The 17,976-nt window shown below is 40.7% G+C and overlaps 1 protein-coding gene across 1 annotated transcript in view; it reads right to left on the reverse strand.

Annotated features, from left to right (window-relative positions):
* The window catches only part of LOC105277614 (tyrosine-protein kinase-like otk), a 94,617-nt gene that overhangs the window by 48,999 nt on the left and 27,642 nt on the right, over positions 1 to 17,976 (reverse strand). Inside the window, exon 2 of the mRNA XM_011336088.3 lies at positions 677 to 790. Within this exon, the coding sequence (XP_011334390.1) occupies positions 677 to 740 (64 nt within the window). The 5' untranslated portion in view covers positions 741 to 790. The remainder of the gene's footprint in view (positions 1 to 676; positions 791 to 17,976) is intronic.

The raw sequence follows: 17,976 nt of genomic DNA on the forward strand, positions 1-17,976 counted from the left end.
ACTCGATTATCTGTGCAAAAGGATCCTTTAGTTAACTGTTCTTCAACTGTTAACAAATACTAAAAATATGCTCGTATCGCGTATTAATAAATTAAAATGATCATTTATGAAGACTGATTAACATATCGGCAATTTCATGATTCTTTAAAATTCTCCTTTATTATTGCGATAAATGATGTAAAGTACATAAATTCTACATTAAAAAAACAGAATATATAATAATAATTTATATTCGATATATTACATTATTCCACCTCTCCCTCCTCCACCTGTTATTGCTACCTGATGGAGCAAGCTCGCAAATCTCGAATATCATCAAACAAAAATTTGCACGACGTCAACTTGCGAGACTAAATGCAGAGCGTATTAAGTTTAGCACGCTTTAGTAAGTTTTATGAATATAGTATCGGCCGTATCTCGCTTGCTCGAGCCCAGTAGCGGCTCGAGCCGGTGCAAACGGGGGATGGTCGTTAATTACGCTATGAGAAATTTGTTTAACGTGTCAATTAATTATCGACTCAAGTCGACCAGATTTCGCGAGATTTCTAAAGGCGAGCCCGTGAAAGCGAGAGATTTCAATTGCCCGAGGCGGCCATCGGGCGCGCCACCCCCTTTTTCTGTCGACATCGTCGTTGCATTTTCCGGTGAATGGACATTGAAGAAGAGCCTCACTTACCTATCGGGTGTATCAGGTTGTGCAACGATGCCAGTAGCAGCAGGATCAATAGAAACGGGGCCATGACGGCTTCGATTCAAACGTCCATCTCGCGTTCATTCACGAGGCTGGTCCCTGCAACAGAAAAAAGCGCATGCAAGCGTATTAAAAGCTGCCGTGGCTTTCTCGGCGCTGTATGCGCCGCAATGGACTCTTCACGTCACAGGAACTGGCCTTCATTATTTCGATAATCGATCAAGCATCGTCCCGGACGGACTAATCAATTCATCCGCTCCCACTTCGTGGCGATCGCTAACTGCTGACTTTTATATTCTTTATTCTTCTTTTCGTCTCGATCGGAATTTTGTCGTGTCATATCGCAGATAAAAAAAACTCGTACTCGTATGTATGGTATGTAAATTTAGCTACTAACGCAAAATCGAAATGCGATGTCGAACGTATATCAGTTTTCATCTTTTGTTATTTCTGTGTTCGAGATTAGATTTGACATAAATAATATTGATAAATAACATATATATAGTTTAAAACTATATCTTTATTATGTTTGTGAATACATGTACATGTCTTATCGTGTATTTTATGTCATCTCCATAATATGACCTGTTTTATTCCTTAACATAGCCATCGACCTAAACAGTTAATCTCAATCGTATGATCTACAAACCGCGTTTACCTATAAACCTGCATCGTCTTGATCCTTCCATAAGCTGCTTAACTCTGGCAAGATAATGACATCGATAGGAAATCAATGAAAAAACGACTCGCAGCTATCTATGTTCTACAATTGAATATCCTCAAAGATTTCACATACAGAGTTAGGTTGACATATTTCACAATGCTTCCAGATGCAATATCTAGATTTCAGTAATTAGTAGGTGTATTAGTATGATAATAATACATTATACCAATAACAGTCCATAACAGTTCATAACAGTCTTTATTATCTTCATCTCAGAATTTTCAATGAAATATCCTCTCTTTTTCTTGAATTTCTGCAATTCGAGTAATTATTGATACTCGCGAGCGTAAGAGAGTAATACCGAAATACAAGAACCGCAGAAGAGACGCGCTCTGGTACAAATTGGACAAATTATTCAAGCGGCCACTGTTCTGCACGGAACCGGCGACTTTTAACGGTATCCTCGTCTTCCTTCAGGGATGAGAGTATTCACGTGGGGAAGCTTATCCGCAGCGTGCTCGACTACGCCGTGCTCGAAGTAGCGGGCTGCTTAATGTGGATCATGTTCGTCATTATTAGCTCAAAGGCGAGTTAAGGGAGAGGACCGCCGGGCGCGGAAGGGCGAACAAAAGGCGTATGAGGAGAATAATGGAAGTGAAGAGCTTTCTAACGAGACCGCTTGCGGTTCCTTTAGTCCCATCGCGTCTGTAGGGTTTACACGCACTCTCTGTCGGAATTACGGTTGATACGTATCACTGCGGCTGCAGTTGCAGCCGGTGCAGGGACTGTCCGACGCGTATCGCTCTGGTTTTGATTTAATTCACTTGTCAAACATTCATTCAAGTGCGCGAGCCATTGAAATATGGAGTACCCTTGGTTACGAAACTTGACACGTATCAGTGTCCAATTTCGAGAGCGATTGCTAATCGATATCGATCGCGCAACGCAATATGTGCCAATAACATATACTGGACATTGATAATCTCGGTGCTCTAAGGCATCAAAAGTCTACAAATCAGTGATATTATAATTAATCAAATTAATGTAACAAAAATGGACATCTGCATTAATATAGAATTATTATAACGTTGTAAAATAAAACCGATAGGTTTTTATTAATGATATCGATTATATGCATGTAAAACAGACTGATATACGAGCACAGCTTTTTGGTGTTTTTCTTCTATTATATTTTTCTTTTAGATAGACACAAATCTAATTTTGTACCTAATATCGCGAAGTGCGCAGACCCGTAGGAGCCGCTCGTACATATCGTTGGCCGCCCAACACCACCCCAGCTAGCAGATGTACGACAAATGCGTTCCCATGTCACGGGGGTTGATTGACACCGACAACGTATCGACAATGTTAATCTGTCTCGCCCAAGGGCTGCATGTTGCTCGCATCAATGATGACATCGGGCTGTAACGTAACTTTCATGTAACATCGATGCGATGTTCGGGCGGGGATGATTTTTAACAAAACTCACTCTCGAAGTCGCGTGTTTGTGTATATCGCGAACGATCGAATTTACATCATCCGTTAAGCGCCACAGGTGCCTCGCAAATATCCAATTTTTAATTCTTCGCGAAGTACAGAGTTTTACCTGCACACATTTATATCTTTCTTATAAAAGATAAAATTATAGAGACAGAGAGTGAATAATAAATTAGAGTTAATTATTAATATCTAATCACGTTGATTCCGGAAACGTCCTTAAAACGTGTCACATTATTTCAGATATTTCAGAAAGGAAGATAATAATTCAAGATGCAGAGATGACTCTCGCGATTTAGATTCTCAAGATTTATTTTTATTCGGCTTTTTATTCATGATATTATTTTAATGCGGGTCAAATAGGTTTCCGAGACATCACGAGATTCGGATTTAAGAAGAAACAAAACCGAAACAGGATAAAATCGTAAAACTGATTCGGGAGCGATTGGATCCATTTCGACGCTGTGACGGGATCACAAAACGCAAATCAACGTCTCAGTTTCTTGACGATTGGCGGGCAAAGAAGAATCCTCACACAAATCCGTTGAAATCCGTGGACCAACGTGTTGATCTGGATATCGCGGGCGGCGGTCGGGATTACACAGAACCGAGTTTGCTCGGTTCGCATCGCAAACCGTCAACCAACCTACTTGCCTCGAATTACACAAACCGCGAACAAATCATCGATCGGATTGATTCCGGCTCTACGTGAACAGGCCACTACGCTTCAATCGGTCAGACGAAAACGCGCTCGCCACATTAGAGAGAAACGGCAAACGGCGCGTGTAATTCCTTAAAAGAGTGCGGTGCGCCGGTATGCCGGCACACAAATCGGACAAACGCGAGTGACAGCCTGTCGCGCGTAAATCCTCTCTCTTCATATTTCACTCAAGAGACACGCGCGCGCCGAGCATTGCTTCCGCTTTCGTTGCGTCTTGGCTGGTTTCCGCTCTCGAGGCGATCTCGGTACGTCGCTTCCGCCTCCCTTTGTTCCTTGGCGATCGCCCTTTTGTTCCTGCCTCTCGACGTGCGCGATGACAAATGGTGAATTCTATCAAGACACGAAGACTGGAGATTGTGCGCCTTGCGCGCTCTCGGCGAGAGCGAAGAGGCGGGAAAAGAGACGATGCTACCTACCTCTCGCTTCAGTCTTGCCTTGTGTCTCTTCGCTTTGATCGAAAGCTACCGCGGCTTTGCAAGATCGAATGCTTATTTTACTTGCATTTCCGCGAGTCGAGTTTCGATTCGACAAACGCCACTTTTGCGGGGAGAAATTGATTGACACCGTTTTGGTAATAAGTTAAACTTATTATCGATGATGACGTCGGTTCACGCGCTGTTTCAATAATTACCGGCCTATTGTCGGACTAATTGCTGTTTGATGCGTCTGTAATTGTACACTTGAAATGCGGTCATCGATAATTAATATATCCCGCGTTTTAATCTACTGGAGAACGAAACTGGTAAACAACCAGCGTAAGCTGTATATAATAGCATCTAATATATAACAGGCCGGAATAATTTACATTTCACTCGGTGAAAATCGCGCGTTACGTTCATACTGGTTCGAGATGCTAACGCTCGCCGGGGAAACGACGTCGTAAAATTTTTCCTGAATTGGATTAGCGACGCAATTCCTCGCGGACGATAAAACTGTCCTTTCTCCGTTTCTCCTTCTCTCCCTCTCTCTTTTGGAGGATTCTTCATGGAATCTCGCACGGATGCGTGGGCACGCACGGATAGTCGAATGGCGGCTGGGAAATTCCCGAGACGTGTAAGCGCAGAGAGAGAGAGAGAGAGAGAGAGAATTCGCTTATCGATCCCCGGCAGATGCCGAGGAGGCTTCGCGTTTAATAATTCGCGAGCGGGCGACGAACGGGATATGATGAATGCAAATCGCGCGGCGACGCCGCATGAATATTCGGGACTTGCCGCGGGCGCGATTTACAATCCGCCAGATAAAAGATATGTATCTTCTGTGTGTACATACACAGGGCGACCCGAGAGCGGCGCGTGTTGGAAGATGATCACGAGGAATCGCGAGTTCTACGCGAGCGTGCAAGAAGAGGCAATGCGCGCGTTGCAATCGAGCGGCTGTGTGGGACCAAACGTTTCATTTTGTTTATTGCATTCCTCGATGTTTTATTATTTAATATATGCATTTTAATATGCGAGATGAAAATCGATTGTGTAACATTTTTAGATTAATATTAGTATCTATAACAATTTTACATAAAATTGTGATAATTAAGAAAGATAATTTTCTGATGGAGAGACATCGAATGTATTCTGAATAAATAAACAAACTGACTGTATGCATGACTGTGTGCGTGCACGTGTATGCCAATTATGATGTTTAATTAGCGTCTCCGCCTGCTAGAACAGACGTTTCTGTGTTTCTTGTCTCTAGCCCTCGGCACTCTTCGCGTTGATATCAATTTGTCGGCGGTGTGTCCGTTGATTCGCCGGCAGGGAATGTGTTGCAACTCAAACAAGCTGATGGAGCGTCTCCCACGAAACTCAGCGAGATTTACATCCATTCGTTCGGGACATTTGCCAGGATCTGAGCGTAATCGCGTAATAAAATGCAGCCGAAGTCGTCGTGACAGACATTGGTCTCACGGCGAAAATTCCAGGCGTCTTATAAACGTCGGGGTGTTGGGGGGTGGTGAGCATCGGGGGCGGCATCGGGACTGTACAAATTGCTCGCTCGAGAACGAGAACATCCGACTTGCCCTGTATTTGTGCACGTCGAGCCTGGAATAATTCACGAGCCCGTGGTCCACGATACTGCCGTGTAGCTGCAAGTTTCACACGTATGGCTTAATATGTCGAATGCCAACGGTGGGAATACCGCTTGCGTCGGTTACGACGTTTCGCATTGACGGAATTTTGATGCTGTCCGCATCGCGTGTCATTTCCCTTGCTAAAGGGCGAAAATGACGTTATTGGTCAATCGTTGGCGGAGATCGACTTGATGCGAATAGCTTGATATGTCGCTTATTCTTCCCACAAGTGGACGTTCCTTTCTCTTATCTTCGTCTTTCTTTCTCATCCAATCAGTAAATCTTACCAATTCTAGCTTAACGGATATAAGGAATACATCCTCATGAATGTGACGTCGACACCGCCATAAAATGGATCACAAACACTACATTCCGCCGGCGCGATGAGTGGGACACGGCGAAAAATCCCATGGCGTTTTTATATCCGGCTTATGTACAAGCTCCCGCGGGAACCTGATCTCAGAGAATGTAGGAGAGGTAATTTGAGACAGAATCGCAAATAATAAAGGAATGAATTAATCATATATTTTAATAATGCGTAAGCCAATTGTCATCGTAAAAAACTAAAGAATAGATAATCATTCACTAAGAAATATTAACAGTTAACCAAAAGTAATAGTAACTTTATCTAGATACAAACACAAAGTAATAAACGGTTTCGCAGAAGCGGTTAGCAGCTTGAATACAATAAACAAAGAGAGATATAATAAAGTCACAATAGAATATGAATCACAGAAATCATAGAAACCATATAAATCACACATATCATATATCGAATCGGTTATATATATATCGCATAAATCATATATCGAATCATTTACCGAAAGGGTAATCAAAGAGCGAAAAGGTTCACGTTGTAACGGTGACTCGAAAGTCCTACGTATAGAAAATGTCACGAGTCTGCGTCGTAGAGGCAGATTGAGAAAGAACTGAAAATATGAATCGTGAATCTTGTCCGTTGCAGACGGACAGAGAGAGAAGAATACTTATACGTTATATAATGAAGTTGTCTGAACGCAACACACAACGCAAAGAATCGGGTCGTACATTAGTACAATAACAACAAACGAGACAAGTGATCACGTCAAGTTAATAAACTGAACGACAAGGCATAATTGATGAATAATCCAAATAAAGGATATCACGATCGGGCATTCAAATAGCAAGGTAATTAGCTTTGCGAACACAGTTCGAAATAGTTCTGTATATCTGAATCGTAACGCGTATATAAATCGCAACGTATTTCGGAAACGCTTTTACGTTATATCCGAATGAACAAAGGACTAAGATGGCCGCTTCCCCGTAGTATACGGAGAAGCCAGTGTAAGAAATACGATTGTAAGTACGTCATGTTGACACACGCACACGACAATAGGCAGCACTTGCTGGATACCTTTGTCCAAGTAGCCGAAATACTTTACGCGAGGGCGCGTTGTCAGCGAGCGCTTGAGACGAGCTAGTCGCGGAAGTCGGAGCGGGCAGTCTGAGATCGATAATCAAATGAATAGGTAGTGCGAGAATCCATAACGAGCGAATCATCCTTTGTCTGTATCAAGTTCGGTATTAAATATAAGATATTGTTGGTGTTGCTAAATCACGAGTATTCTGACCATTCTCCATTCAAGCTCCCGATCCAAATCTACTCCAATAAGAAGAGATAATTTATAAGCATAATAACGGCTTATAGAGATAAAAAAAAGAAAAAAAAAAAGAATATTACACCAGAGATAGTGCTTTCTGACGTGTCTGTAGATCGATCTCTCGGCTAGAATTAATACCAGAGCCGACGAGATGAATGGAAACTACGATCGTGAGACGAAATAAAGCTCAGTCAGAAGCGCTTCACTTATCTGTTGTAACGGTCCGCTACATGGCGGCATCGATCCGTAGGATCGATCGACGAAGTATCTCAATTCTCCTTTTGTCGTCGCGAGGCTCTCCTTCTGGCGTCTTCGAAGATCGCGTACAGCTCGTATGGGTTTAATATTCGTCTTGGGATGTCTCATGGGTTCGGTCACCCATCGAAGAAAACTGCGATGTCCTTTTAGATAAACCCGCCACGTCCACACAAAGAAATCTCACACGAGTATGCGTACCACCGTGGTGGCGCCGTACCGTTCGATCGTAGATCGCTATGAGAAGGGCGCGCCGGCGGGGAGTCCCGTGGTACACGGGCGCCACGCTTCCTCGCTTGTAGCGCCATCGCGCGTTTGTCGTATCTATGTATTCTATGCCTATGATTCTCTCTTGCCTGAACAGCTTAAGGGGGGAGCCTGCTTTATTAGAACGTTGAAAATAAGGTATAATTTTACGAATTTTTTTGGAGAAACTATACAGCGGATCATTATAAAACTTTGATGCATTTATTAGTACATGTTTAAAGATAAAAAAATTATTTTTTTATTTGAATATATCGCCTGTAGAGGTCGTCCTGGAGGCATCTTATTGTAAATTGGTGAGCATTCTCCTGCCTCCAAATTTCATCCAAACTGAAAAATTGAAATATTTTCTTGTTATTTATGAATTCCCATCGTCGATGAACCTTTAATATTCATAAAAACATTAAGTTAAACAATTATTTTTGCATGAAAAAGTTCAAAAACTTTGCCTAAAAATCGTACTTTTGTGTTCTAAGCTCCACCATTTTGGCACTTTTCAACTTTTTTCTTCTCTCTTTGGTTCATCGACGATGGGAATTCATAAATAACGAGAAGATATTTCAATTTTTCAGTTTAGACGAAATTTGGAGGCAGGAGAATGCTCACCAATTTGCAATGCCGGCGACGCGGCTGCATTAAGATTTCTCCAGGACGACTTCTACAAGCGATATATTCAAATAAAAAAATAATTTTTTTATCTTTAAACATGTACTAATAAATGCATAAAAGTTTTATAATGATCCGCTGTATAGTTTCTCCAAAAACAATTCGTAAAATATACCTTATTTTCAGCGTTCTAAAGCAGACTCCCCCCTTAAAATGAAAAGAGGCGCAGGGGCTACATCGAAACCGGAAACATGTGTTAAACTTGACCGGCGACGCTGATGAGCACCGATCGGAAAAATCAGTTTTGCGAGCACGCCGAGATATTGCCGGCCAGCGAGATAACACCGTCAATCGGCAATTGAATTATCCCGGCCGATTGTTTACGCCTATGCGCAATCGCTTTTCGTGTCGTATTTCGTACTCACGACTGCCGAGGAAGCAAGTGGAACGAACGGGAAGTATTAATTGAGAAGTATTATTCGCGCGTACATGCGTTTCCGTGAGCGTCTGATCCGCGATTAATCCGTCGCAGTTTACGCCTTGACGGCCGGCCCTCCGCAAATTCGCGAACTGCAAATCAATGATAATCCCCCGATCGATGTGTATGTGGTTGCGTGAATTTGCAGCGCTTTTATAAATCGAGTCTCTTTCCTTTTCTTTGTTGCCCGCGCGCATGATGCTCGGTACGATGGAAAACTCGTGTAAAAACGAAATGTAACAATAATGATAATAACAATGCTAATATTCATATAGAAGAGTGTATGTGTATGTGTGTGTTGTATGTATAATATATTTATCTACAAAATAATTAATATATAAATAATTGATATATTCATTCTATATACTGAATAAATATTATACTCAAATAAATAATGACAAGGAATATTCTCTCATAAAATTTCCTCTAAACAATTTTCCCTCTTCTCTGCGGCGATTGATTGAATTGGCGGAAACCAGGGCTATGAAAGGACGCTAAAAGGATGCTAAGCGTCCTCCCGTAGCGCGGAAGGGTTGTAAACGAAACCTAAGAAGCGGTAACCACACGCTGTAACGAGCAACAAGCAAACTGCGATGTAATCGCGACGCTGCTGAAGCGTTCAGATCGCTCAAGCGTCACGGATACTCCCGTGGAAAGTTAACCGGAACTTAAAGGAAAGCACGGGAGAACTTACGTTAATCCGATTATGTGCGATACGAGATAGGGAAGCAGTTCGGAGGGTCGTCCTTAAGCGGAACAACTTGCGTCATTTTGCATCGTTGCGGTTGGGTCGCATTAACTCGCTATCGCCTACCCTTGCAAAGTTGAAAGAGAAAGAGAAAGAGGAAGAGAGAGAAAGAGAGAGAGTTTAATAAAATCCGAACGCGTGCGATCAGTGGAGCATCCTTGATTCGCCGTAATTAAAACATCGATAGCATCGCGCACAAACAAGCGTCTCCGTAAGACGAGGTAAATACGAAAATTGCACGTCTAATTGTAAGCAATTTCGGCAATATTTATAATAAAATATTTGTACTCTTTCGTTATGACAATATTTCCTTCCAAAAACCGAATTTTGTCAATAGTAATAAAATAGCTTTAGTAATAATTAATTTCTCCTCCGTCTCTTTCCTTTCTTTTTTCAGACGTCACACTTTCTAAAAGACATCACATATTTCCATTAAATATTTGGAATATCAATTTCCAATATTTTTATAAATACAGTCCTACATTACTAAAAAGTTATTATTAATCTTTAAAGTTTGCAGAAAAATAGTCCGGCATCACGAATCGTTCGTTCGTCTCCTGATCAACACAGAATATCATCTATCAAGATAGATACACTTGAAGATATATTTTGGCAACGATTCCTAACATTGATACTTAGATCTAGCGCAAGCAATACATGTGCACTGTTGCCGCAATATTTAGTGCCAATACCTGCAGTGCAGCGGCCGCGCGAGCGAAAAAGCGGTCGTACAGGTCAGCCAGGTTGATTTAATGTCGACCATGTCGAAATATCGACCGGTGCTCGGCGCCGATATATTAAGGGCAATAGGTTCTCGCCACGGGGTGATATCGCCATTGTAACGAAGGCTGCGATAATGCGGCCATAGCACATGTACACGTTATTGTATTATTTCTTTGCGGTACATGCGCAGAGAATCATCTGCGCGGGGGTTCATCATTCTGGATCACTCACGTGCGTTAATGATGCATTTCGCGTTTCGCAACTTCACGCGGAGTGGAAACGCCCGTAAACTCGCGGGAATATCTATCCAAATATAGAGGATGCGCAATACATTTCTTACAAGACAAGTGCGTGCCTCCTGTGCGTGCGCGCGAAATCTGAAATTCCACGGACGCCTTTCAATTCAGCTCGAGTGGGTTTATTCGGCGAGTTTCCATATTCCCGAGTTTTTCCCTGAAACAAGAAAGCTCCTTAAACTCGCGGCTTTTCAATTTGAAGGTCTTTCAACCCGCGCGCCGCGCGCGCGGGGGTGCGGATTTCACGTACGCCGGAAATACATCTGCGGCGCGGGCGATGGCGCGAAAGGGCCGGGCACGGGGTGGAAAGGGGTGAGAAAGGGGCTGGACGCCGGGTCGTCGTGGATTTTCAGAGCACGCCTCGTCGTTATCACGTACGGGTCGTTAAACCTACCGGTCGGTCGTGAACTTTCGAAATAATTGCGAATCCGTGGAATTCGATTACTAGCAGCGCCGTGCCGCGCCGCGCAGCGTCGCGACGCCCTCGCGGGGAACGACGCGTGAGCAGACGAGAGGGATGCAAATCGAGAAATCGCATCCGTACGTGCGCTTCCGGTCGCCGGTCGCATGGTCCGCGCTCGTTTGCTTTTGTTTCCGCCGCCGTGCGCGTAACTTTTATATCGTGCCGGCGAAACTTTTCGATCGTCCGAGTTTCATTGCTTCTCCTCTCTCTTCGCTTGTTGAGTTGATAATTAAAAAGTATCATTGAATACGTGCGTGTGTATTCGTTCCTAAGAATAAATTAATTACAATAAATAAGTCAAATTTATATTAATGTAAATACTTTAATTCTATAAAATGATTTTATAACATCGAAGCATTTATATTAATATAAATTTGATTTATTTATTGTAATTAATTTATTCCTTGGAACAACTCGTTTCTATATTTTTTGCGCTCTGCGATTGTTTCTCTTTTAACTGTTATAAATATAACATCCGTGTATCATTTTGTTAAAGCAATAATAACAAATTTTTGAATGCAATTCAGTGTTATTAATCTTGGTGCTTGAAACAGTTGTATCTTAATCGCTCGTTTGTGCAAATTGAGTTCCGTGTTCCCTTGATATCACTGGATAGTTCTTTTTTTTTCTTTATGAGCGCAGAATACGAGACTCGGACTGCGATCGAGAAGAAATTAATTAACTGCATCGATACGTTTAATGCGTGTCGCTAAAGCGAACCAGTGAACTTCTGAAATGCCATTCCGATTATATCTCTCTCGGATTGCTTAATCAAATCATATCATTAGCGAGGGAAAAATTCTCTTGCCGAGATAAATACTGATACTGATAGTCTCGTGATGAGTTTTACAAATGATATGGCCGTCGTTTTTTAATCAGGATCATTGTAATAATGAGGAGGAAAGATGAAATTGAAATCTTCTATCGTAGTTCTGGTGTGCTGCGTCACAGTTTTCGAACAAATTTATGTTTGAAACTACGTAACTGTAGAGTTTATATAATCATTTAAATTATTATAATAATTTAACTCTCTCTTTCTCTCTCCTTGTTACTATCCTAATAGTAGTTTACAATAGTTGAGCGGATAATTCTAATACTCCTATTACGATGCACAAAATGTGTAAAGTTATACGAGCTATTTGCATGAGTTTGCTACTTATTACGTTTTAAACTTTTGGGATAAATTGAGCTTTCAAAATTTGTGTTATATATATATATATATATATATACAGTGCTGGCAAAAAGTTCCGGAACGGTTAAAAATCTTGGAAAATAATGATTTAGTGGAAAAATGTTTCAAACAAAAAGCATAGGGCTTAAAAAAATCTATTAGATGATGATATCTATTTGACCTTGGTATGACCTTGGAAAGCCCGGTCATGGTCAACATAAAAATCTTAAATGGAAACCCCTATTTTTTATTAAATATTCTTGTAGCTTAGCTCGAGAGCTTTTCGAAACGCTGTAATAAATTTTTTTCTCTTACGTACTTTTTGACTTATAAGGCTTGAAGGTTACACAGTACCGCCGGCATTAGAATTACTCAAGGTGTACCGCATGGAGGTTGCACGGTCGGATTTATACCTCTTTTGTGTGTGTGTGCGCGCACGCATGTGCGTGTGTGTGTAATGTCGTTGTTCGTACATACGAGTATAAACTATTTTTGTGAAGTTAGTTTTATGAAGAACACACACACACACGCACGCGCGCGCACGCACACACACTCATACACGCGCGCGCGCCCACACACACACACACACACACACGCACGCACAAAAGAGGTGTAAATCCGACCGTGCAACCTCCACGCGGTACACCGTGGGTAATTCTACCGGCGCACAGTGGGAGAAAAGGCTCTGTTTCTGGACAAAAATCTACCGACAGTCCAATTTTCAACCGATTTGAAAAATTTTTTTTAACTTACTCGTTATGAGTTCCTCTACAACGTATTACTGCTAATTTTTCAAGATAAAGCTGAAATTCAAAATGACGCATCCATTATGGTGGTCAAACATATTAAACTCCCGTGATGGTGAATATATTACCTATATTATCTACGTATATACAGATTTAAAATATATAAAAATAAAAAAAACAAAACCACAAAATGCATAAAAAGATAGATAAGAACCCTTTTACACACACAACACACACGCGCGCGCGCGCGTGCGCACATATACATTTTTACATATTTGTGGTAAAAGGGAGTAAGTATTGCGTTATTAATAAAATACTTTAATAAAGTAATATTCAGTCACTCGTTAAAAATTGAAATATAGATTACGGATTTGTAATTAGCGATCCCAGAAACTTAGATATCAATTTCTGTGCAGATCTACTGAATAATGAAAAATTTCGTTTTTCTTAATTGCCATATCGAATGTTATTCTGAATTTAAACAATTTGATCTCAGATTCGTATTTAGTGACCCTAAAAATCTGTATATACGTAGATAATATAGGTAATATATTCACCATCACGGGAATTTAATATGTTTGACCACCATAATGGATGCGCCATTTTGAATTTCAGCTTTATCTTGAAAAATTAGCAGTAATACGTTATAGAGGAACTCATAACGAGTAAGTTAAAAACATTTTTCAAATCGGTTGAAAATTGGACTGTCGGTAGATTTTTGTCCAGAAACAGAGCCTTTTCTCCCACTGTGCGGCGGTACTGTGTAACCTTCAAGCCTTATAAGTCAAAAAGTACGTAAGAGAAAAAAATTTATTATAGCGTTTCGAAAAGCTCTCGAGCTAAGCTACAAGAATATGTAATAAAAAATAGGGGTTTCCATTTAAGATTTTTATGTTGACCATGACCGGCCTTTCCAAGGTCATACCAAGGTCAAATGTATATAATCATTTAATAGATTTTTTTAAGCCCTATACTTTTTGTTTGAAACATTTTTCCACTAAATCATTATTTTCCAAGATTTTTAACCGTTCCGGAACTTTTTGCCAGCACTGTATATATATTCATTAATTTCGAAATATCAAGTCAAATTTATTTTAAATTCATAATAATATAAAGATCAACAAAGATAGAAAAGTAATGAAACAAGTAAAACCGTTATAAAGATAAAAAGAGGATGACTAACATTAAGGCCGGATCTACAATAGGTGTAGTAAGCTTTAAGCCGTAAGAAATTAACCAATCTCAGTGGAATATGAGGAGAAAGATCGACTGTGATTGGTCAATTTCTTACGGCTTGAGGCTTACTATACCTGTTGTAGATCCGGACTAAAAGGATGCTTGAACGCTATGAACGATTTCGTTAAAAGCTCAAAAATTTTTTACGAAACGAAAAATTCGTTTCGTATAAAAAAATATACTCAAAGCAGGAGGACTGAACACATATATATCCGACAGACCAAAAAATTCCTACAAACTCTAAAATAAAATTTTATTTGACTGAAGAAGTCTCTCTCTCTCTCTCTCTCTCTCTCTCTCTCTCTCTCTTTTTTTCTCTCGTACAGATCCAAATTCAAAGACAGTTAATATTACGTCAAATTTATTATAAATGGTAAACTAAAAAAAAGCTTGAGGTATTCCATCGAACAAATATAGAGATATCCAAAGCCGAGGTCATTATTCTACGCGAATCAAACTTCTTCTCGTCTGCGGCGAACGCCGGCGTCGAATCTGGGTTGCGAAGGGGCGATGGCGGGGTGGTGTCGTGTCTATTAGAAAGGGGCACGAGTTTTATTGCCGAGCTGATAACGGATGAGGAGTTTTACCTTCTAGTCGGTGCCATGATTCATGAGTCCTTCGCGGAGGATGTAGAAGGGTGCGGATCCACTTTCCGTTTTTTCTTTTCGTCCGCGGCTTCAACTTCTTTTCCTTCATCCGTTCTTCGTCTCGTAAAATCGAGTGAACATATTGTGACTCCTCATCGCACCGCACCTTCGTTTACGATAGAGGCTCTCAATTATTCTGCGCGCAAATGTCTTTCCGCTCGGGATGCTCGTTTTGTTTCCGCAAACTTTGGAAAAATGTCGGACTCCTCGAAAGTGACAATCAGTTTTACCGTTATACAGAAATCGCGAAATACAGAAATCGAGAAACACAGAAACAGTATACCCGCATTCTAAGTCAAATTTTTGTTAAGTTACTACATTTAATTTGATAAATTTTCGTCTAATTTTGAATAAATAAGATAGCACACAGGACTATACAGAGAATGGAACAGGTTTTTAATGGTATTATGTGCAATTATTAATGTGGTATCATGATAAAGTATAAGGGTATAATGTCCATCTAGCGGCGAAAACCTCACGCTGAAAGTTTCGTTCAACACAAATACGTCGCTTATGTGTGTAATTGTACGATCTGTGTAGCCGCCCGCGTGCGTCGAGATACGACTGTGTATTTTGATATCTCCAAATTTTATTTTTCAAACACGTACTGTAGATAAACGTCTTTTCGCTTTAAAGTGAAATATTTTATTCGCGTGACGGGCGAATCTCTTTGTTTTTTAAAGAGTTGTATGAAAATCCCACTTACAATACGATCGCTCAAACGGGCAGTAAACATGTTTTTTAAACAAAAGATCGATCTGCATTCACATGCCACGGTATTGATGAAACGCAAATAAACGTGCATTGTATAATCGCGCGGTCATTATTTTCCAGCGCGATTATTTGCGCGATTCCACCCGGCGCTCGGTCCCAGCAACCGTTACATTCATCATTCTTTCTTAACAAAAAGTGAATGAATAATTTTATGTCGTATTAGGTTGCTGCTCTGCCTAGATAAAGCAGACTGTGTTCGTCGGAAACAATCGGAAGCAAAGTGACAAAAAGATGCGGCTGGAGTCGCAAATCCAATTGTAATAAAAAATAGCGCGAAATTCTCAAATTTGTCAACTTTTCACCTAGTTAAAGCGACACAATGCGATCCCCCATAATCGTGAGAGATAAAAACAAAAAAAAATTAAGAACTCCTGGTATCGGGGGAGCGTAAACCTCCCCCGTTTCGAGGATTCGTATCCTCGTAAACTCGGCACGACTTCCGCTCTCTCGACGATCTATCGAACCGCAATCTCCAGGAATTCTGCTCTCGGTGTTTGACATTGATAGGGGGTATGCATCTCACCCCTTTGGCGTCCGGAAAAGTACGTGCGGGACGAGAATGAATGAAAGCGGCAAGATTGCAGCGTATCTAACCAAACTTGTCGCTTGTCAAATATACCAATGGAGCCTTCTCACATTGTTTGTCTAGTTGCCTGGTTTCACGTGTCATCATTTTATATTGTGATAATTTTAAGAGCGTTAATCCAGATACGTCGCAGACGTATCGACTTTTTCCCAGTTTATTTGGACATGGTCAGTAAGCGCGGTTTAAATTCAGGTTGCTATTTCCAATGTTCCTAATTTCTAGATAGAAATATTTATGAGAATTGTTAGACTTGAACGCACCGTTGCCCACATACACACATACATACCGTACTCTTTAGTGAGTCTGATATATAATATATAATTTGTAAATTCGCTTTGCCAGAAATCTAATGAAATAATTGCCACTGCAAATGAAACTGACGTTTCCGCTTAGATAGTTTTAGACACTTACGTTCTCTGTTCTACCTCCGAGAAAATCTAAATCGTGACACGAGACAGGAAGTTAAATTATAACGACCATTGGATTTTCTCCATTAAGTCGATTACAGGTCTATTTGTACGCGCTACTTACGATCTCCTTTCGCCTTACGGTAAACTCCATTATTAAAAGTGCGTATCGAGCGCAAACACAACGGGGGCAATTTAGGGAGGGTATTTGTACTCACGATGGGGATGAGCGAGGGCATAGGAAAGTGATTGAAGGGCGACGCATACTCGTGGGTTGACCCGTGATTGGTTTGACAGGATTTAGCCCCTGTAATGCCAAACTCGACGTCTGCTGTTGCGGTCGGCTTTGGCCGACGCATTACTGGGGGGTTGTTGGGGTTAGCATGTCGGGGTAAACACGTTCTCGCTTAGAAATGTTTGAAATTTTGAAAATCGAATAATCTGCCGAGCGATCTCGTGATCGTATCAAATTTCTTATAATTGTTTGTGATCTCGAGAGAGAAAGGGGAGTAAGCAATGCGTTGCGTTAATCGCACGCAAGTTTCAATGTAAATTTCAAGAAGTATATATAGACATATAGAGGATTATTTATAATGATTATATATAAGATTATTAAATTTAATAATTTAAATATAAGATTATATAATATATAAAGGTAATAAAAGTCGCTACAAAAATTTCAAGTATTATTACTTTATTAATCTTGAATAAATACGAGATGAAACGTTGCTTTTTTCGTTTTTAGTTTTAAAATTACATTTCGTTCATATTTAAAAATTCACAAGACTATATGTGTACTTAGTAGAAAATAATTCTCCAAAAGAATCATTTCACCTCTTCCGAGATAAGTATTAATTTCAAAAATTAGTGAAACTTTATCGTACATGAAGTCCGGAATTTTTATTATAATTTTTGCGTAAATTTGCAACTACTAATCGCTTCCCAGAATTTCCTAGAATGAACGCATCATTATTCGAGACGTTCTTCGTCCACAAACTGATTTCCACTCGAGTCAATTGCCGCATCGGGGAGATGTAATAAAAAATTGCAGGTGTGTTCAATGCATAATGTACGCAATGTTTTATCCGATAATCGTACTTTTTCGGCGCGTACGTGAGTGGTGGTAACGAGTCCACGTAATCGTATTCCTGGTTCGTGCCCATTTCGCTCTCTTTCGTATTCTATCCCGTTCAGAAGGGCTGCATTATAGATCGTGTGAAATCCAAGTGTCTGACCTCGATCGGCAGCGCCGGTGGGGTCGCGTTAAGGGTAGGAGCACGCGGCTGGTAGCAAGAGAG

The sequence above is a fragment of the Ooceraea biroi genome, chromosome 7 (assembly GCF_003672135.1).
Source record: "Ooceraea biroi isolate clonal line C1 chromosome 7, Obir_v5.4, whole genome shotgun sequence".
NCBI classification, from domain to species: Eukaryota; Metazoa; Arthropoda; class Insecta; order Hymenoptera; family Formicidae; genus Ooceraea; species Ooceraea biroi.